General features: G+C 35.3%; 1 protein-coding gene across 1 annotated transcript; it reads left to right on the top strand.

Moving 5' to 3' along the window:
- The first annotated feature begins 12,782 nt into the window (after nt 1–12,782).
- On the top strand, nt 12,783–22,230 carry LOC121242347 (TMV resistance protein N-like). The gene is made up of 5 exons (XM_041140223.1): nt 12,783–12,877; nt 13,070–13,495; nt 14,851–15,909; nt 21,485–21,530; nt 22,138–22,230. The coding sequence occupies exons 1-3, from the start codon at nt 12,783–12,785 to the stop codon at nt 15,848–15,850; spliced, it is 1,521 nt and encodes a 506-aa protein (XP_040996157.1). The 3' UTR covers nt 15,851–15,909; nt 21,485–21,530; nt 22,138–22,230.
- Nucleotides 22,231–22,272: the final 42 nt, after the last annotated feature.

Genomic DNA, 22,272 nt, shown 5'->3' with positions numbered 1-22,272 from the left:
TAAAATATTACATCCTTGAGAATATAAATGCCAAAGTTAATGTTAAATTTTACAAACCAAACCCCATAAAAGGATTTCAACGTGTGGCATGTGAATTTTAAATTATCAAAAATGATATATTACATCTTTAAACTATGAAAAAACTAATAATGCCGCGCTATAAAGAGAAAAACCTTTTTAACCAAAATCAACAATAATGAATAGAACTTGCATAAAAATCCTCAACAAAATATCTCAAAATTCTTCTAAAAAAAATGAACTAATCTTCTATAAATATTTTTCCATTAATCCAGTAAATCCAGCAGCGTTCATTTGACTCGATCGGGTCTGAATATCAATTTCTGACCTAGCCCTATTTTAAATGTGTCAGAATACTAGTGGCTAAGGGGGGAGGAGGCAAAGTAATGGGAGTTGGAAAACTAAGTTCAGAATTGGGATAATGAGAGAGCGAGGGCATATGTGTTGTGAATCCTTAATTGTTTAAAAGAAGGCCTACAACCCAACCAGCCCGAACTGGGTTTGGGCCCAACCGTACATGTTGGTCGAGTCGAGATCCTTTTTTTCCCTCCCTGCTTCTCCTTTGAGTCGTTCCATTTTTGCAAACACCCCGATACTCATTTGTATCTTGTGGTCCTCCCGAGGCAAATTTATCAATATACCTTCAATTTGCTATGTTCCCTGATGTGAGAATGCACAAATATTGTATAAAAAATGAAAGATAAATCCCATGTAACTAAACATTTGCGCAAGTGTTGAACTATAAGTTTAACATGCTAAGATTTTTTTTTTTTTTTTTTACAAAAATATGCGTGTATACCACTGACCCATTTTTTTAAGAAGGAAACGACAAACATAAGCCACATGTTTCTTCATATGGTGTTTATATTTTAGATTTGAAAAGGGATAGCCTTATTATTATCATTTAGATTTCTAGAAATGAGTGTGTACGACCAAATCTCAAAGTCATGTATACATCTTCCTTTTAATACGTATTACTTATTTTAAAATACTAAAAGAGGATTAAATAATCATAGCATTTTACCCTTTTAGAAAATGGGGAAAAGATGATTGGCTTTGATGATTTTATTTGTATTTCTTTATTAAAAATTATTTTATTTGCAACATTGAAAAAATATTTCATGTAGAGGGTACGTATGTATCTACATAATAATTTATATGTATTTCTGGATCCATTACTTTTAATTTAATAATAGTTTCAATTGAAAAAAAAACTCAGAAGTAGAATTATATTTCTAGAGAAAATCTTACCTTATTTTTTTCAAGTACTTCACGAATATCTTCGTTAAAGTATAATCTATTGCGCTTGCCAGGTTGTTCGGGTGATTCTTAACAAATAATTTCTCTACCTATATCTTGTAGTAAGTCATGCATCCTCAGATATTGGCTACCATCATATTGATCAATAGTTATGAGACATTTATCATTGAGCTTTGTGATAGCGGCATAAGCACAAAAATACAACTGTCCAGTATTTTAGTGACATATTATCGGCCATCTCCTTTGGATAAACATGCAATGTGAAGAAAAATCTTTTTTGCATCATCATCTAATCCATCATAATTGATTTTGAGTTTTTCTTGAATTTTTTCTTCTGGAATTCTTTTGTACTTTTTCAATTCGCTTTTGTAAAAAAGTATATCTCTTCCACTTAGATTTGAGTCTATTACTTGTAAAGCGAGTGGAAGGCCGCCAACATATTGCAGTGCAGATAAAAGTAGAAATTAAAAACATATTATATTCAATTTTTTCTTTTAGTAATTATCGAAATTAAAAACAGAAGAAATATTTTAGAAAATCTTATATACTTCAGGTAAAATATATAGGGATATTTTAAAAATATTTTTCTATAAATTTTAGAAATAAACCAAACTTAAGATTGTCATGTTACGGAAAATCTTTTTATATTTTCAATTATTTCCAAATATAAATATTGTCACATTCTTGGGAATATAGAATCTAGATTATTAAAATATTACATCCTTGAGAATACAGATGCCGAAGTGAATGTTAAATTTTGCGAACCAAACTTCATAAAATGGTTTCAACATGACATGTGAATTTTAAATTATCAAAAATGATTTATTACATCTTTAAATTGTCAAAAAACTAATAATGTTGCGTCATAAAGGACAAACATTTTTAACCAAAATCAACAATAATGAATAGAACTTGCATAAAAATCCTCCATAATATGTCTGAAAATTCTTCCAAAGAAAATAAACTAATCGCCTATAAATATTTTCTCATTAATGTAGTAAATCTAATAGCGTTCATTTGACTCAATCGGGTCCCGATTTTGAACACGTCAGAATACTAGTGGCTAAAGGGGGAGGAGGCAACGTAACAGGGGTTGGAGAACTAAGTTGAGAATTGAGATCGTGAGATAGCTAGGGCATATGTGTTGTGAATCCTACAATGCTTAAAAGTAAGCCTGCAACTCGACCAGCCCGAACTGGGTTTGGGCCCAACTGTACATGTGGGTCGAGTCGAGATCCTTTTTTTCCCTCCCTCCTTCTCCTTTGAGTCGTTCCATTTTTGCAAACACCCCAATACTCATTTGTGTCTTGCGGTCCTCCCAAGGCAGATCTATCAATATGCTTTCAATTTGCTATGTTCCCTAATGTGAGAATGCACAAGTATTTTACAAAAACTGAAAGATAAATCCCCTGTAACTAAACATTTGCGAAGTGTTGAACTATAAGTTTAACATGCTAAGATTTTTTTTTTTTTTAAATATGCATTTCCATTAGTAACCTTTTTTTTTTAAGAAGGAAACGACAAACATAAGCCACATGTTTCTTCATATGGTGTTTCTATTATAGATTTCAAAAGGGATAGCCTTATTTTTATCATTCAAATTTCTAGAAATGAGTGTGTACAATCAAATCAGAAAGTCATGAATACATCTTCCTTTTAATACGTATTACTCATTTAAAAATACTAAAAGAGGGTCAGATAATCATAGAATTTCACCTTTTTAGAAAAATGGGGAAAAAAGGATTGGCTTTGATGATTTTATTTGTACTTCTTCATTAAAAATTATTTTATTTTCAACATTGAAAAAATATTTCATGTAGAGAGTACGTATGTGTCTACATAATAATTTATATGTATTTCTGCATCCATTTCTTTTAATTTAATAATAGCTTCAATTGGAAAAAAAAATGAACTCATAAGTAGAATTATATTTCTAGAGAAAATCTTACCTTATTTTTTTCAAGTACTTCACGAACATTTTCGTGAAAGTATAATCTATTGCGCTTGCCAGGTTGTCCGGGTGATTCTTATCGAAAAATATCTCTACCCATATCTTGTAGTAAGTCATGCATCCTCAGATATTGGCTACTATCATATTGATCAATAGTTATGAGACATTTATCATTGAGCCTTCTGATACCAGCATAGGCACAAAAACCACAACTGTCCAGTATTTTTGTGACATATTATCGGTCATCTCCTTTGAAGAAACATGCAATGTGAAGAAAAATCTTTTCTGCATCATCATCTAATCCATCATAACGTATTTTGAATTTTTCTTGAAATTTTTCTTCTGAATTCTTTTGTACTTTTTCAATTCGCTATTCCAAAAAAGTATACATCTTCCACTTAGATTTGAGCCTATCACTTATAAAGCGAGTGGAAGGCTGCCAACATATTGCAGTGTAGATAAGAGTAGAAATTAAAAACATATTAGATTCAATTTTTTCTTTCAGTAATTATCGAAATTAAAAACAGAAGAAATATTTAAGAAAATCTTATATACTTTAGATAAAATATATAGGGATATTTTAAAAATATTTTTCTACAAATTTTAGAAATAAACCAAACTTAAGATTGTCACGTTATAGAGAATCTTTTCATATTTTCAATTATTTCCAAATGTAAATATTGTCACATTATTGAGAATATAGAATCTAGATTCTTAAAATATTACATCCTTGAGAATATAGATGCCAAAGTGAATGTTAAATTTTGCGAACCAAACTCCATAAAAAGGTTTCAACATGGCATGTGAATTTTAAATTATCAAAAATAATTTATTACATCTTTAAATTGTCAAAAAGCTAATGATGTTGCACCATAAAGGGGTAAACCTTTTTAACCAAAATCAACAATAATGAATAGAACTTGCATAAAAATCCTCAATAAAATGTCTCAAAATTCTTCCAATAAAAATAAACTAATCCCCTATAAATATTTTCTCATTATGTAGTAAATTCAATAGCGTTCATTTGACTCAATCGGGTCTGAATATCAATTTCTGACCCGGTCCGATTTTGAACGTGTTAGAATATTAGTGGCTAAGGGGGGAGGAGGCAACGTAACGGGGGTTGGAGAACTAAGTTGAGAATTGGGATAGTGAGATAGCTAGGGCATATGAGTTGTGAATCCTACAGTGTTTAAAAGTAGGCCTTCAACCCGACCAGCACGAATTGGGTTTGGGCCCAACCGTACAAGTTGGCCGAGTCGAGATCCTTTTTTCCCCTCCCTCCTTCTCCTCTGAGTCGTTTCGTTTTTGCAAATACCCCAATACTCATCTGTGTCTTGCGGTCCTCTCGAGGCAGATCTATCAATATGCCTTCAATTTGCTCTATTCCCTAATGTGAGAATGCACAAATATTCTATAAAAAATAAAAGATAAATCCCCTGTAACTAAACATTTGCGCAAGTGTTGAACTATAAGTTTAACATGCTAAGATTTTTTTTTTTTTTTTACAAAAATATGCGTGTACATCACTAACCCATTTGTTTAAGAAGGAAACAACAAACATAAGCCATATGTTTCTTCATATGGTGTTTCTATTTTAGATTTCAAAAGGGATAGTCTTATTTTTATCATTCATATTTCTAGAAATGAGTGTGTACGATCAAATCTCAAAATCATGTATACATCTTCCTTTTAATACGTATTACTCATTTTAAAATACTAAAAGAGGGTCAGATAATCATAGCATTTTACCTTAATAGAAAAATGGGGAAAAGAGGATTGGCTTTGATGTTTTTATTTGTACTTCTTCATTAAAAATTATTTTATTTATAACATTGAGTAAATATTTTATGTAGAGGGTACGTATGTGTCTACATAATAATTTATATGTATTTCTGGATCCATTTCTTTTAATTTAATAATAGCTTCAATTAAAAAAAAAAAAGAACTCAGAAGTAGAATTATATTTCTAGAGAATATCTTACCTTATTTTTTTCAAGTACTTCACGAACATCTTCGTGAAAGTATAGTCTATTGCAAGCCAGGTTGTTCGGGTGATTCTTATCGAATAATTTATCTACCCATATCTTGTAGTAAGTCATGCATCCTCAGATATTGACTACCATCGTATTGATCAATAGTTATGAGATATTTATCATTGAGCTTTGTGATACCGGCATAGGCACAAAAACCACAACTTTCCACTATTTTAGTGACATATTATTGGTCATCTCCTTTGAAGAAACATGTAATATGAAAAAAAATCTTTTTTGGATCATCATCTAATCCATCATAACTTGTTTTGAGTTTTTCTTGAATTTTTTCTTCTGGAATTCTTTTGTACTTTTTCAATTCGCTTTTCCAAAAAACTATATCTCTTCCACTTAGAATTGAGCCTATCACTTGTAAAGTTAGTGGAAGGCCACCAACATATTGCAGTGCAGATAAAAGTAGAAATTAAAAACATATTAGATTCAATTTTTTCTTTTAGTAATTATCGAAATTAAAAACAAAAGAAATTTTTTAAAAAATCTTATATACTTAAGATAAAATATATAGGGATATTTTAAAAATATTTTTCTATAAATTTTAGAAATAAACCAAACTTAAGATTGTCATGTTACGGAGAATCTTTTCATATTTTCAATTATTTCCAAATATAAATATTATCACATTTTTGGGAATACAGAATTTAGATTCTTAAAATATTACGTACTTGAGAATATAGATGCCGATGTGAAAGTTAAATTTTGCAAACCAAACTCCATAAAAAGGTTTCAACATAGCATGTGAATTTTAATTCATCAAAAATGATTTATTACATTTTTAAATTGTAAAAAAAACTAATAGTCATAAAGGGGTAAACCTTTTTAACCAAAATCAACAATAATGAATAGAACTTGCATAAAAATCCTGAATAAAATGTCTGAAAATTTTTCCAAAGAAAATAAACTAATTGCCTATAAATATTTTCTCATTAATGTAGTAAATCCAATAGTGTTTATTTGACTCAATCGGGTCTGAATATCAATTTCTGACCCGGCCCGATTTTGAACGTGTCAGAATACTAGTGACTAAGGGGGGAGGAGGCAACGTAACGGGGGGTTGGAGAACTAAGTTGAGAATTGGGATAGTGAGATAGCTAGGGCATATATGTTGTAAATCTTATAGTGTTTAAAAGAAGGCTTGCAACCCGACTAGCCCGAATTGGGTTTTGGCCCAACCGTACATGTTGGTCGAGTCGAGATCCTTTTTTTCCTCCCTCCTTCTCCTCTGAGTCGTTCCATTTTTGCAAACACCCCAATACTCATTTGTGTCTTGCGGTCCTCCCATGGCAGATCTATCAATATGCCTTCAATTTGCTATGCTCCCTAATGTGAGAATGCACAAGTATTCTATAAAAAATTAAAGATAAATCCCCTGTAACTAAACATTTGCGCAAGTGTTGAACTATAAGTTTAACATGCTAAGATTTTTGTTCTTTTTTAACAAAAATATGTGTGTACATCACTAACCCTTTTTTTAAGAATGAAAAAACAAACATAAGCCACATGTTTCTTCATATGGTGTTTCTATTATAGATTTCAAAAGGGATAGCCTTATTTTTTTCATTCAGATTTCTAGAAATGAGTGTGTACGATCAAATCTCAAAGTCATGTATACGTCTTCCTTTTAATACATATTACTCAGTTTAAAATACTAAAATAGGGTTAGATAATATAGTATTTTGCCTTTTTAGAAAAACGGGGAAAAGCATATTGGCTTTGATGATTTTATTTGTACTTCTTCATTAAAAATTATTTTATTTACAGCATTGAGAAAATATTTCATGTGGAGGGTACGTATGTGTCTACATAATAATTTATATATATTTCTGGATCCGTTTCTTTTAATTTAATAATAGCTTCAATTGAAAAAAAAAAGAACTTGGAAATATAATTATATTTCTAGAGAAAATGTTACCTTATTTTTTTCAAGTACTTCACGAACATCTTCGTGAAAGTATAATTGATTGCGCTTACCAGATTGTTCGGGTGATTCTTGTGGAATAATTTATCTATCCATATCTTGTAGTAAGTCATGCAACCTCAGATATTGACTACCATCATATTGATCAATAGTTATGAGACATTTATCATTGAGTTTTGTGATACCGGCATAGGCACAAAAACCACTACTGTCCACTATTTTAGTGACATATTCTCGATCATCTCCTTTGAAGAAATATGCAATGTGAGGAAAAATCTTTTTTGCATCATCATCTAATCCATCATAACTTATTTTGAGTTTTTCTTGAATTTTTTCTTCTGGAATTCTTTTGTACTTTTTTAATTCACTTTTTCTAAAAAGTATATCTCTTCCACTTAGATTTGAGCTTATCACTTGTAAAGTGAATGGAAGGCCGCCAACATATTGCAGTGCAGGTTTTGTGAGTTGCACAAAACCATTGTCCGGTTTGTTACTTTGGAAAGCATGTCAGGAAAAGAGCATAAGAGCCTCATCGTGATCCATTTCCTTCATATGATATTTGGAATGAACATGATGCTTAGTTAGTAAATCCTCATCCCTTGTTGTTATGATGATTTGACTCCCAGAACCAAACCAATCGCATCTTTCACATAATTTTTTTAATTGGTCCAAAATGTCAACATCATCAAGAACCAAAAGAATTTTTTTACGGCAAAGTATCTCCATTATCAAACTGATTCCTCGATCGACATTACTAACTTTCAAACTTGAATCTTTAAGAATGTTAGAAAGAATTGTCTAGTGCAACTTTACGAGACCACCTTGATGTTTTGAAGATTATCTGACATCTGCAAGAAAACAACTACTTTCAAACTGATCACTAATGTAGTACTGGTTATACATCTCTTTTGCAATAGTTATTTTTCCAATTCCATCAACACTGAAAATCCCTATCATGCATTTGTCATTCTCCTTAATACATAATAGCATATTAATATCTTCTACATGAGAGTTTATTCCCACCAGACATTCGACAACATTCAAATATGTACGATTAAGTATTATTTTTTAGACCTTTTGAACAATTTGTTCAATAAATTTAGACTTGTTCCTGCCAATGCAAAAGAATTAAAAGAAAATTCATGAATTTGACTTCCTCATGTTAAAAGACATGGAAACATGATTCACGCATAATTATATTCTTATGTAATAAATGATGTTATTGGCGAGGCACAAGCTAATTTTATTCTCATTAGAGTAATACTAGAATAGTCTTAAGTTGTACAAACTTCGCGCACTCAATTTAAAAAAATGTAGATTCCACCATTAAAAAAATAATTCTTACATGTGAGGCCTAGATTAATCTATTTTTTTTTTTTAAAAAGAGTGTACGAGACTTACACACTCTAAGACTATAAATATCAATCTTTTTGAACTAACAACCGTTAAAAACTTATGAATTTTAAAAGTGTAACAGTTCGCATGGCTAGCTGTAGTATCATACCAAGTGGTGATCGAAGAAGGTGTAGAGATGGTCTGTATCAAATTCAAGACTTAGAAAAAGAGAAAATAAATGGGACATTTGAAAATAGTGGAGAAGCGAAGCCATGTATGTCGTCATTCTTTTTTTTTTTACTGTTTTCTTTAATTGTTGTAGTAATTTGTTTTAGTACCTGACATTTATGTGTTAAAAAAATACCACCCATATTAAATTTAAACCATGCTTAAGCTTTGTAAAGTATTAATTTGCATTCTAAATTATAGATAAATTTTACTTATCAGAAAATATTCATTCAACTTGTGGTACTTTTCTCACCCGAAGAGAAAGCAATTTACGTTCACATCAGTAATATTTGTTGGGACCTGTCAAGTAGTAGAAAGTATGGTGGAGGAAATGATAATTTGGGACAAGAAAACATCTATGTTAGTTGCAATTTTATAGTGTTAATTCTTATATTTTTATTAGTTTTGAAATATTTATTTATTTTACTTAAATTTGAACTTTATCTTAATGAAGGAATTGAAGTTTTGAAATGAATCAAGTTGCGGAAGGAATCAAAGAAGGGAAAGAATTGTAACCATAACAAACTTCAACAGTAACAAACTTGTAGATATTTTTACGTTACGAGAGCAGTGTAATTTTTAATTTTCTTTAGTTTCATTTTAAATATGGATTTGATATTTATTTACGTTCATATTTTAGATTTGCTTCTCCACTATTTTCAAAGTTCCATTTCTTGTCCCTTTCTAAACTCTTAAGTATTGAGTGTGATAAAAACTGCTAAAGAAACAGGGAGGGCCCTCATGTTTGAGAGCAAAGACAGGTTTTAGTAATGGAAATTAACAACAACTACTGCCATGCAAATTGTTACATTTTCAAAAGACAAATGCTACTATGCTGTTCTATACTGCTCATTTTGCCTCATTGACATATAAATATAAAAGGAATAGACAGAATCTAGAGTTTCACTCTCTCTCATTTTATCTTTTCAAACTCCATTTTGTCCTGAATATATTTTTTTTTGTTTTTTATTTTTTAATAGATCACATGGCAACTTGGTGCCAAGTCAATAGGTCAAAGTGAGCAGTATAACTAGGGCAGCATAGTAGAATTCTCAAGTCGACAAGGATATGATTCTCCTTTCAAAATTCATAAGTTTTTAATAATTGTTAGTGATTATTTTTCTTATTTAGTACCTAACTTATGGCCAACCCGGCCCATAGGAGGATTGGGATTCGACATGGATATGAATGTAACTTCTTCGTACCTGTCCAACAATATCTTTTATTACAAGAGGAATTCTAATTCATGAATTTTCTTTTAATCCTTTTGCAATGGTAGAATCGAATCTAAATTTATTCAAGAGATTGTTCCAGACGCCTCAGAAATATCAATCTTTCTGACTTATCGATATTTTCATTGATGTTCTAAGATTGTTATTTATTCATAATTTATTTTTCTAAACCCATTTAGATCGATCTTCAACCTTGAGCATTGTGGACTTGGATGAGGCTGATGACGATTTAAAATGAAGATTTGGATTTAGAACTTGGACTTCGGTGTGCATATATAGTCATAAATGAGACCGACCTTTCCGCAACATGAGTGGGATTTAGTTGGTGCTGGGCAATTGATGAGTGCAATTGAATCTGAAGGTAGCCTCTTATCAAAATCAGGTCTCCTTATGGCACTATATTACTTAATTTGTAGTTTGGAAGATCTATCCTTATGGCACTATATTACTTAATTTGTAGTTTGGAAGATCTATATCAATCGAGGAGTGATGTTATTAGTCTTCCCACATGCATCAAAAGTGTTTTTGGACTAAAGCACCTTGTGTTGACGGATTGCCTACATCTTAAAGAAATTCTGAGCTTCCACCCAATATAGAGCAGGTGCATGCTAATGGATGCACCTCATTCGAAAGCTTTCTAGAAGCATAAAAAAAGTTACAATTCAATACCAGCAACTTAGGAGCACTTATATGGATTGAATAGCTCGATTGCTATAAAATGTCTGGGAATATAGGGAATCATGTGGAAAATCCTTTGTTAACTGAGCCCTCTCACTCTATCTCTCTCTCTCTCTCTCTCCATCTTCTCCTACCCCTTTCTTTGTGTCTCTGATGTTTCTTTCTTTTGTTACATGTTTGTGTATGTTTTGATTTATAAATTTATAGTTGAAAGTGATATATGTTTCGAATTGGCAGGGACATCTAAATTACATTCTTCAGTTGTAGCAGCTAAAGACACTTGGTGCGCTTAACGCCCTGGTCAGCGAAACACTAGCACGCGCAGCACCATGGGAGGCGCAGAATAGGTGAGTGTCGCACCATAAGCGACGTAGCAGCGATGCATCTGGATGGTGCTTACTGTGACACCTAGATCGTGCAGCATAGGGCCAGGCACGACACTTCCGTCGTGTTTAGCAGCCTTTTGCGTGAGATATTGCCCCATGCAGCGTTCACAGCACCGGGGAGCACAACATTAGGCAAACAACACCCTCTGGTGCACGTCGCAACATCGTAGTGTGTAACGGTTCCAAGTGCATGGGTCCTTGCTGCTTCGAGTGGGTGGTTGCAGCCATTCCACAGTGGCGCTACCACCGTAACAGCTCGTCGACAACCGTGTTACATAACATCGTGCATGAAAATTTTTTTCTTGTAAATGAAATACAACATGCACGTCAAAATACAAATTGGGAACAACCTATTGTGCTCTGATACCAATGTTAGAAATACTAGATCAGAATGTACAGCGAAAGCGATATTACCTCGCAGGAAATATTTTGAATCTAGTGCGGTTGTTCCACGGATTCTCCAGTGCCATTGTTCATCCACAATCTTCGATGGTGGAGTGTGCTACGTGGTAATACCAAAGTAACACTCACACGTTCTACAACCTAGATACCGTGACTAAATAGAACCATTTGAGAGAGAGAGCTTGTTTATCCAAGTGTTTCCTCTAAAGAGAAGGAGAGACTATATAAATAGCCTCTCTAGTGTAACTCCCTGACTGGCCATTAAGGGCCAGCCATCAAGCCTCATGAAGTGGCTTAAGAGCCACTTCATAACCCCCAATGGGAGGCAAAGGGATCCCCACTATGGGTACCCCTTTCTTACAGAATGAAAATCAGGTCTCCTTAAGTAAAAGTAAAAGAAATCTCATAATTTATAAACTGATGCGAGAATAAGTTAAAATTTTTTGAAATAAAAGCAAAGTAAAAGGAACTATAATATACAACAAAAAAACCATATTAATGAATTTGTAAACTTTTTTATTATATTAATTTTAGTTTTTATTCAATTAAAGAATAAAAGTATTTATTTCTTTTTTATGTACATGCTATATATTTTGCGGTAGGATCGAAAAGCGATAAGAAAATAATTTAATTCTGATCTTGTCATTTTATATCAATATACATGTCATTTTATACATAAGTGATTATTAATTTAATTAAAGAATATATATGATTATAAAAGATAAAAAGTTCAAAGGAAGAACAATATTTTTCTTAGATTGAAAATGTCGTAATTTACAGCATTAAATAATTTAAAAGTAAAAAGAAATGATTAAGCTGGAGAAGAAGAAAAATTTTAAATATAAATCTCACATTTTATATATCCACTTAAAAATATATTATTTTATTTTTTAACTTATTAATGAAAATAATTTTAAATATATTTATAAATAAAATATGATAAAAAGATAAAATAATATATTTTTAAATACGTGTTCAGAATGTGAGTGTTAGATTTATGAATAGTACTGCTCGGAGAAGAAAGATGCCCAACACCATGAATAAAAAGGAAGTTGCTGAAGAAGTATGTGGCCGCCACGTTCTTTGACCAAGGGAGAAGAAAGAGGCTCAACCCACCGACAGGACTGTCAGCTAATGATAAATCCATTGGTTGGATCAAAAGCTGGCGTCTCATCTTTTCTTTTCTCTACTTTCGATATGATGCAATGCGGAAGTTGCCAAGAAGTTCCTCTTGCAACGCGGTATCCACTTCTTTAAACTTGTACAAGGAGCCCAATCGTCATCCACGATATATCCATCTCCAAATTACACTTTACATCCAAAATGTCTTCTTCCATCGCATTACCGGGAGTCCTTTCCTCTCCTTCCTCCTCCTATTCCTCTTCTTTAACCTCTCAACAGTACGATATATTCTTAGGGTGTGTTTGGTTACCAAACTCATTTCAACTCATCTCACAACTTTTTCAAATTCCAATATAAAATATAATAAACAATTCAACTTTTTCAAATTTTAAAATAATAATAATATTAAAAAATAATATTCTAATAATATTTTATCATCACAACTCAACTCAACTCAACTCACTTCAACATCCACACACACCCTTAAGCTTTCGCGGTGAGGATACCCGAAATGGTTTTACTAGTCATCTTTACTATGCTTTGGATCAAAATGGAATCAACACTTATAAAGATGATGTGGAGCTGAGAAGAGGTGAAGAAATTTCACCGGCACTTTTAAAGGCCATTGAAGGGTCAAAGATTTCGATCGTTGTATTTTCTGAAAACTATGCGTCATCTACTTGGTGTTTAGATGAGCTTTTGAAGATCCTAGAGCGTAAAGAATCAAAGCAACAGAAGGTTCTACCGGTGTATTACAAAGTCGACCCATCGATAGTTCGACACCAAAAAAATAGTTTTGAAAACGCATTGGCTAAACATGAAGACAAGTTTAAGGATGATGCTAAAGTTCAGAGGTGGAAGACTGCCTTAAAACAAGCTGCCAATCTATCCGGTTTCCATTTGAAGATCAACGAGTAATTCCAACAACTCTTATCCCTCCATCGATTTATATATAATTCAGTTTTGATCAAAAACACCATTAGACAGAATATATATATATTTTAATTTCTTGTTCTTCAAATAATCCATACACCAGATAATTGTTTGGAAAAAAGAAAAAAAATAAAAGAAAAATAATCAAAACAGAGAGAGAAGAGAGATCTGAGGGAGGGAGAGTGAGACCGAGAGATGAGAGTGAGATAGAAAGACAACGAGAAGCCGAGGGAGGGAAGAGAGAGGTGGTCGAAGGGGGAGGTGGCTAACGCTATTTATAGATCGAGAAACCACTTCACGAGCAACATAGTTCGCGTTTGTGATTGATGAAGGTGGGCGGCAGCTAGGGGTGGTAGAGAAGGGCTGACACTCGGCTACGTGTGTTTGTGGGTGTGGTTGGTGGGCAGAGGTCACGAGAGGGGGAGGAAGGCGACCGGGGATGATAGAGAAGGAGATCAGAGAGAACAAAACGAGGCCGTTTTGGGGGGAATTGGCTGGCCTTCTCATAAGGTTTTAAGCAGTAGCATTTTTCACACTCGAACTACGGTCTTTTTTTATTTTTTTTATTTACTATAATTTAATTGCATACATTTATGATTTATCAATTAAATTGGTCAAGCCTGCACATTCTCGATATATATTGTCAAATTAAATTGGAATGTACAAAGTAAAACTTATCCGTACTTCATAATGCAAATTAATACTTTACCAAACTTATGGTATAAATTGAATGTGTGGCATTTTTTTTAACATATTAATGTCACGTACTGAAAAACATTTCTGCAACTATTAAAGAAAAGTGAACAAAGAACGACAACATACATGGCTTTGCTTCTCCATTATTTTCAAAGTTCCATTTCTTTTACCTTTTTTTAAGTCTTCAATTTGATAAAGACCATCTCTGCACCTTCTTCGATCAGCACTTATGATGATAGTTTTGGTATAGTACTTATACAGCTAGCCATGCGACTTGTTACGCTTTTAAGAAAATTCATATGTTTATAACGGTTGTTAGTTCAAAACATGTGAACTCATTTTGAAAAAAAATGGATAAATTTAGAATCTATATAAAAAGCAAAATTATTTTTTTAATAGTAGACTTCACTTTTTTCAAATAAAATGCACGAAACTGGCACTACCTAAAATTGTATCTTGCATGTATCTAGTTCAAATGGTAGGAGGGATCATTTTCGTGCAATTAGTACTTAACTTGTGCCTTGCCCATAAACGTCATTTATAACATGAGAATAAAGTTGTGCCTAAATCATGTTCTCATGTCTTTTAACGTGAGGAAGTTAAATTTATGAATTTTCTTTAATTCTTTTTGCGTTGGTAGGGACGAATATGAGTTTATCCAGAAGATTGTTCAAGATGTGTCAACAAGCTTACCAAATCGTTTTGACTTGTATGTTGCCGAGAATCCGGTGGGAATACAGTCTCATGTAAATTATGTTATCAAGACGCTTTTATGTATTGAGGAGAATGACAAACGCATGATAGGAATCTTCGGCAGTGGTGGAATTGGTAAAACAACTATTGCAAAAGAGATGTATAACCTCATTGCTAAGAAGTTTAAAGGCCGTTGTTTTCTTGCTGATGTTAGAGAATCTTCAAAACAAAATCAAGGCCGTCTCGGACAGTTGCAAGAGAAAATTCTTTCTAACATTCTAAGAAAGCCACTAAGGGTTGATGATGATCATCAAGGAATGGAATTGATAAGGAAAAGACTTTGCCATAAAAAAATTCTTTTGGTTCTTGATGATGTTGATCATTTGGACCAATTAAAAAAATTATGTGGAACATGCGATTGGTTTGGTTCTGGGAGTCGAATCATCGTAACAACAAGGGATAAGAGTTTGCTAACTAAGCATAGTGTTAGTTTGAATTATCCTATGACGGAAATGGATCACGATGAAGCCCTTCAGCTCTTTACCCAGCATGCCTTCAAAAGTGACAAACCTATTGATGGCTTTGAGGATCTCATAGAGGATGCACTACGTTATGCTCGTGGCCTTCCACTCGCTTTAAAAGTGGTAGGCTCAAATCTATATGGAGAAGATAGAAATTATTGGCAAAGTGAATTGGAAAAGTACAAAACAATTCCAGATAAAAATATTGATGATATACTCAAAATAAGTTATGATGGATTAGATTATTTTGCACGAAAGATTTTCCTTGACATTGCATGTTTCTTCAAAGGAGATAAGAAAGAATATATCACTAAAATATTGGAAAGTTGTGGTTTCTATCCGGATGCTGGTATCAAAAGGCTCAATGATAAATGTCTCATAACTATTGATGAAGATGACCAATTGGGGATGCATGACTTACTATAAGATATGGGAAGAGAAATTGTCCGACAAGAATCACCTGAAGAACCTGGCGAGCGGAGTAGATTATGTTATGGTCCTCTGTGATGACATGAAGGAGAAGAGCAGAGGTTAGGGTTCGCAAGGAAGAAGAAGAGAAGTGGAAGTCAGAGGAAGTAGAACTGATCTAGAAGCTGGGAAGGTTCAGGACTTAGATGCATGAAGAACTCAAAACGCATAGCTGAGCTTACAGAACGCACCGTTTAGCCATAAGTCTGGGACTCCAAAACGCATAGCTGAAACTCACCTCAACGCACCGTTTTGCCCAGATGCTGAAGATTCCAGAAGACTTGAATTTATCTTGTTGTTTTCTTTTCATTCCGTAGTCGGTTATTTCCTTTTACACGTGTTTCTATGTTATTTGCTTATGTTGAATTCCTGTGAGGATTTGAAGGAGGGCACGACAGTGTCAGAAACAGACTGTAATTTTCATGAATTTGGACTCTTGCTAGGAGGTTAAGGGATTCCCTCGAAAGAACCCTAATATCATTTCACATTCCCAGACTTTTCTTTGCCATTTCTACAAACACATAACCTGCATTCCTTCCCTTCCTATTGATACGTACACTCTATTCCATATTTGGCCTATTTTACATATCAAATACATAGAATCATTACAAGTGGTATCCAGAGCCCTACGTTCCTAATGGCTGAAAATCCAAACCCAAGAACCAAACAACAACAACAGGAAATGCTAGTTCATCATGAACAAGCAATCCAAGATCTTAGAGAGCAAATGCACCAAATGACAGATATGATGAGAACAATGCTAGCTAACCAAGCCCAGGAGCATCAACGTGAACAACAAATGGAAGGGGAGCAGGAGGTTGAACATCGCAGGCAAGGAACCAGAGGGGTTAAACTGGACTTCCCTCACTTCCGTGGAGAAGACCCAGCAGCTTGGCTCTTCAAGGTGTCCCATTACTTTACATGCTATCAAACACCTCCTGCGCAGCGCCTAATGATGGCCTCTTATCACATGGAGGGCGAGGCCCTTGTTTGGTACCAGGATGCGTTTGACACGGGACAGTTTACATGCTGGCAGACTTTTTCACAGGCTCTGCAACAACGTTTTGGTCCCACAGCGTACGATGACCCGATGGAAGATCTAACTAGGCTGAAACAGACGTCTACGGTGGCTGCTTACAAGGGTCAGTTTGAGGCTCTCTCTAACCGACTAAAAGCACTGTCCGAAACCCACAAGTTGAGCTGCTTCTTAAGCGGACTCAAAGATGAGATCCGCCTTCCTCTTCGCTTACTGAATCCAGTGAGCCTACACGCAGCATATGGCCTCGCAAAAATACAAGAAGAATATTGTGTTAGTAAGAAAAAAATTTTCAGGCCATGGGGAGATCGAAACAACCAACAAAGTACCACTGGAAGTCAGTGGTCAGCTCCTAATGCGAGTACTGCACATACTCCAAGAACCCCTACCCCTATATGAAAGGAGGAAGCGTGGTTTATGTTACCACTGTGACGAAAAATGGAATCCCAAACATGTGTGCAAGGCCCCAAAGATGTATTTCCTACAAGCCACGGAACAACCTTGCCAGGACATAGGAGAGGAGGTTTTCTATGATACAACGAAGTTGGGTGAGACTGCTGCACAAACCACACCAGCTGCAGACCCTGTCATTTCACTTAATGCCCTCACAGGTACCCCTTGTCCTAAAACTATGAGATTACTTGGGAAGATAGGTGCTGTTTCTGTGATTATTTTAGTGGATTCAGGAAGCACTCACAACTTCCTGGACCCATCCATAATGAAAAGAACTCAGTTGCGAGTTATTGAGGATGTGCATTTGAACGTGCAAGTAGCAAATGAGGATATTATTAAAACTTTGGGCTTTTGTAGTGAGGTTACCACTAAGATCCAAGGGGCTTGTTTTAAACCCTCTTATTTTGTGTTACCCTTAGCGGGTTGTGACGTTGTCTTAGGGATTCAGTGGTTGGAATCCCTTGGTTCTATTGTTTGGAATTTTTCTGCATTGTACATGCAGTTTCAATGGGGTGGAAAAACAGTGGAGCTAAAGGGCCTTAAATTGGAAGAAACTTCTTTGGGTGATTGCCATAAGCTGTTTATAAATTCTCTTTACAAGGGAAAAGGCCTAATCATACAATTGTATGCACAATCTGCACTAGTGACTAGTGAGGTGTAGATTCCACAAATAAAAAAGGTCCTAACAGCTTTTCAAAATATTTTTGAGGTACCAACTGGGTTGCCACCTGTGAGGTCTCATGACCATAGAATAGTGCTGAGGGATGGCACAAGCCCTATATCGACAAGGCCTTATCGATACCCCTTCTACCAAAAAACAGAAATTGAAAAAATAGTGTCAGATCTTCTTAAAACAGGGGTTATTAGGCCAAGCTCAAGTCCTTTTTCATCCCCTGTCCTACTGGTCCGAAAAGCCGATGGAAGTTGGCGTTTATGTGTCGATTATCGGGCTTTAAACAAAGAAACAGTGAAGGACAAGTTCCCTATACCAGTGATTGATGAATTATTAGACGAATTACATGGAGCAGCAGTGTTTTCCAAGCTGGACCTGAGGTCTGGATGTCACCAAATTCGAGTGGTACCCGAGGATGTTCCTAAAACGGCCTTCCGCACTCATGAAGGCCACTATGAGTTCTTGGTCATGCCCTTTGGGCTTACCAATGCTCCATCCACCTTTCAAGGGCTGGTGAACACCATTTTTAAACCTTATTTAAGGAGGTTTGTCTTAGTATTTTTTGATGACATTTTGGTGTACAGCAGCACTATGGAGCAACATATTGGACATTTACAGCAGGTTCTACAAACTCTATCTGTGCATTGTTTATTTGCTAAAATGTCCAAGTGTCAATTTGGGGTGCATGAGGTCGATTATCTGGGTCATATTGTGTCGGGGCAGGGGGTTAAAGCCGACCCAAAGAAGGTAGAAGCAATGATGGAGTGGCCTACTCCAGTTAACACTAAAAGCCTGAGGGGCTTCTTAGGCTTGACAGGCTATTATAGGAAGTTTATTAAGGGGTACGGCCTTATAGCAGCCCCACTCACGAACCTACTCAAGAAAAATTCCTTCAAGTGGGACGACAAAGCTAATACGGCATTTTTGGACCTCAAAGCTGCTGTTTCAAAACCACCAGTTCTAAGGTTGCCTGATTTTACACAAAACTTCACCATTGAGTGCGATGTAAGTGGATGTGGAGTTGGGGCAGTGTTAATGCAAGGAGGGCAGCCTATTGCTTTCTTAAGTAAGGCATTAAAGGGGAAGGCTCTTGATCTTTCTACATATGAAAAAGAACTGCTGGCTCTTGTTACGGCAGTCCACAAATGGAGGCCCTATTTGTTGGGCCAGACTTTTATTGTGAAAACAGACCAGCAGTCACTCAAATACTTGCTTGAGCAAAAGGTGGGCACAGTTAAACAACAAAAATGGATAACAAAACTAATGGGGTATGATTTCTCTATCCAGTACAAACAGGGCAAAGAAAATAAAGTGGCTGATGCCCTTTCCCGAAGGCATGAACCAGAATTGACAGCAAAGGGGTTTTTGGGCCTTATCACATTCCCCACACCAGATTGGATAGAGGAACTCAAAGCGACATATGCAGCATCACCTGAGTTGAGTGAGATCATACAGCAGCTAACTACAAATCAGCAAGGCCCTAAAGGATATGTTCTAAGGCAAGGTTTGATCTTGAAGAAGGGTAGATTGATCTTAGATCCGCAATCCTCATTCAAGACTAAGGTCCTAAACTTTATCCATTCAGATCCTCAAGCTGGTCACTCTGGATTTTTGAAGACATACCAGAGAGCAAAAAGAGATTTCTTTTGACGAGGAATGAAAAAGGACATCAAACAGTTAGTGAGGGAGTGTGATGTATGCCAGGTGAATAAAACAGAACTCATTTTACCCCCTGGCCTTCTTCAACCCCTTCCCATTCCAAATCAAGCATGGGAAGCAATCTCATTAGACTTTATTGAAGCGCTGCCTAAATCCCAAGGGTTGAGTGTGATATTGGTGGTTGTTGATCGATTCACAAAATATGGCCATTTTATGACTTTGGCACACCCTTACACAGCTGCTGGGGTAGCCCAATTATTTCTCAAAGAAGTCTTTAAATTACATGGTCTTCCTAAAATTATGCTCTCTGACCGTGACCCTATTTTTCTAAGCACTTTCTGGAAGGCCTTATTTGAGTTGCAGGGATCCACATTACAGTATAGTTCAGCCTACCATCCGGAAACTGATGGTCAGACTGAAGCACTAAATAAAACTCTCGAAGGATACCTACGTTGCTATGCAGGAGCTAAACCTAAAGCCTGGGTGCAGTGGTTACCACTGGCCGAATGGTGGTATAACACCTCATACCACACTTCGACAAGGATCTCCCCATTTGAGGCCCTATATGGGTACTGTCCTCCGAAACTAAGTTCATATATCCCAGGCACAGCAATAAACGATGCAGTTGATACACAGTTACGCACAAGAGATCAAATCACTACATTACTGAAGCAAAATTTGGAGACATCGCAACAAAGGATGAAACTTTATGCTGACAGGAAAAGAACAGAACGGGAATTCATGGAGGGAGACTGGGTTTACCTCCGTCTACAGCCATATCGACAGCACTCACTCTCGGCAAGGCAAAACCTCAAACTGTCCCCGCGATTTTACGGGCCATTTCAGGTAATGCAACGCGTTGGGAGGGTCGCCTACAAGCTTGATCTTCCCCCTTCATCAAGGATCCACCCTACTTTTCACGTTTCCTGTCTGAAACGCAAGCTGGGAAGCCAGATCTGTCCGCTGCCGACACTTCCTCCAGTTAACACCGACGGGGAAATCTTACCAGAGCCAGAGGCCATCATCGCCAGACGCATTCGACGGCATGGAGACCGGGCCCTCACGGAGGTTTTGATCAAGTGGATCGAGGCTTCCTCGGAGAATAACAGCTAGGAACAACTTGGGAGGTTGAGAGAACTCTATCCGAACCTTGTGGGCAAGGTTCTTTAACGGGGGAGGTTTGTTATGGTCCTCTGTGATGACATGAAGGAGAAGAGTAGAGGTTAGGGTTCGCAAGGAAGAAGAAGAGAAGTGGAAGTCAGAGGAAGTAGAACTGATCTAGAAGCTGGGAAGGTTCGGGACTTAGACGCATGAAGAACTCAAAACGCATAGCTGAGCTTACAGAACGCACCGTTTAGCCATAAGTCTGGGACTCCAAAACGCACAGCTGAAACTCACCTCAACGCACCGTTTTGCCCAGATGCTGAAGATTCCAGAAGACTTGAATTTATCTTGTTGTTTTCTTTTCATTCCGTAGTCGGTTATTTCCTTTTACACGTGTTTCTATGTTATTTGCTTATGTTGAATTCCTGTGAGGATTTGAAGGAGGGCACGGCAGTGTCAGAAACAGACTGTAATTTTCATGAATTTGGACTCTTGCTAGGAGGTTAAGGGATTCCCTCGAAAGAACCCTAATATCATTTCACATTCCCAGACTTTTCTTTGCCATTTCTACAAACACATAACCTGCATTCCTTCCCTTCCTATTGATACGTACACTCTATTCCATATTTGGCCTATTTTACATATCAAATACATAGAATCATTACAGATTATGGTTTCCTGAAGATGTTCATGAAGTACTTGAAAAAAATAAGGTAAGATTTTCCATAGAAATATAATTTTACTTCCGAGTTCTCTTTTTTTTTTTCAATTGAAACTACTTTTAAATTAAAAGGAATGGATCCATAAATACATATAAATTATTATATAGATACGTACTTACCCTCCACATGAAATATTTTCTCAATGTTGTAAATAAAATAATTTTAATAAAGAAGAACAAATAAAATCATCAAAGACAATCCTCTTTTCCCTATTTTTCTAAAAAGGCAAAATGCTATGATTATCTAACCCTTTTTTAGTATTTTAAACTGAGTAATATGTATTAAAAGGAAGAAGTATACATGACTTTGACATTTGAGCGTACACACTCATTTCTAGAAATCTGAATGATAAAAATAAGGCTATCTCTTTTGAAATCTAAAATAGAAACACCATATAAAGAAAGATGAGGCTTATGTTTTTTATTTCTTTCTTAATAAATGAAATAGTGATGTACACATGTATTGTAAAAAATTACATATATAATCTTAGCTTGTTAAACTTATATATAGTTCATGAACACTTGCGCAAGTAGTGTTGAATTATAGGGAATTTATATTTGATTTTTGATAAAACACTTGTGCATGATTCTCACATTAGGGAACAAAGCATATTGAAGGCATATTGATAAATCTGCCAGGGGGGACCACATGACACGTATGGGTTCTGAGGTGTTTGCAAAGATGGAAAAACTCAGAATATTAATAATTATAAGCTGCGGTGAAAGTTTTTGTG

This window comes from Juglans microcarpa x Juglans regia, chromosome 8D, assembly GCF_004785595.1.
Source record: "Juglans microcarpa x Juglans regia isolate MS1-56 chromosome 8D, Jm3101_v1.0, whole genome shotgun sequence".
Lineage (NCBI taxonomy): Eukaryota > Viridiplantae > Streptophyta > Magnoliopsida > Fagales > Juglandaceae > Juglans > Juglans microcarpa x Juglans regia.
Note: the sequence above shows the minus strand (reverse complement) of the source record. Positions and strands in the feature narration are given on the sequence as shown.

What these genes read in the sequence shown, in the direction of transcription:
- LOC121242347 (XM_041140223.1), top strand. Translation starts at nt 12,783, where the DNA reads ATGTCTTCTTCCATCGCATTACCGGGAGTCCTTTCCTCTCCTTCCTCC. An exon ending in CAGTACGATATATTCTTAGG is followed by an intron (nt 12,878 to 13,069) that starts GTGTGTTTGGTT and finishes CACACCCTTAAG; the next exon opens with CTTTCGCGGTGAGGATACCC. An exon ending in TTCCATTTGAAGATCAACGA is followed by an intron (nt 13,496 to 14,850) that starts GTAATTCCAACA and finishes TTGCGTTGGTAG; the next exon opens with GGACGAATATGAGTTTATCC.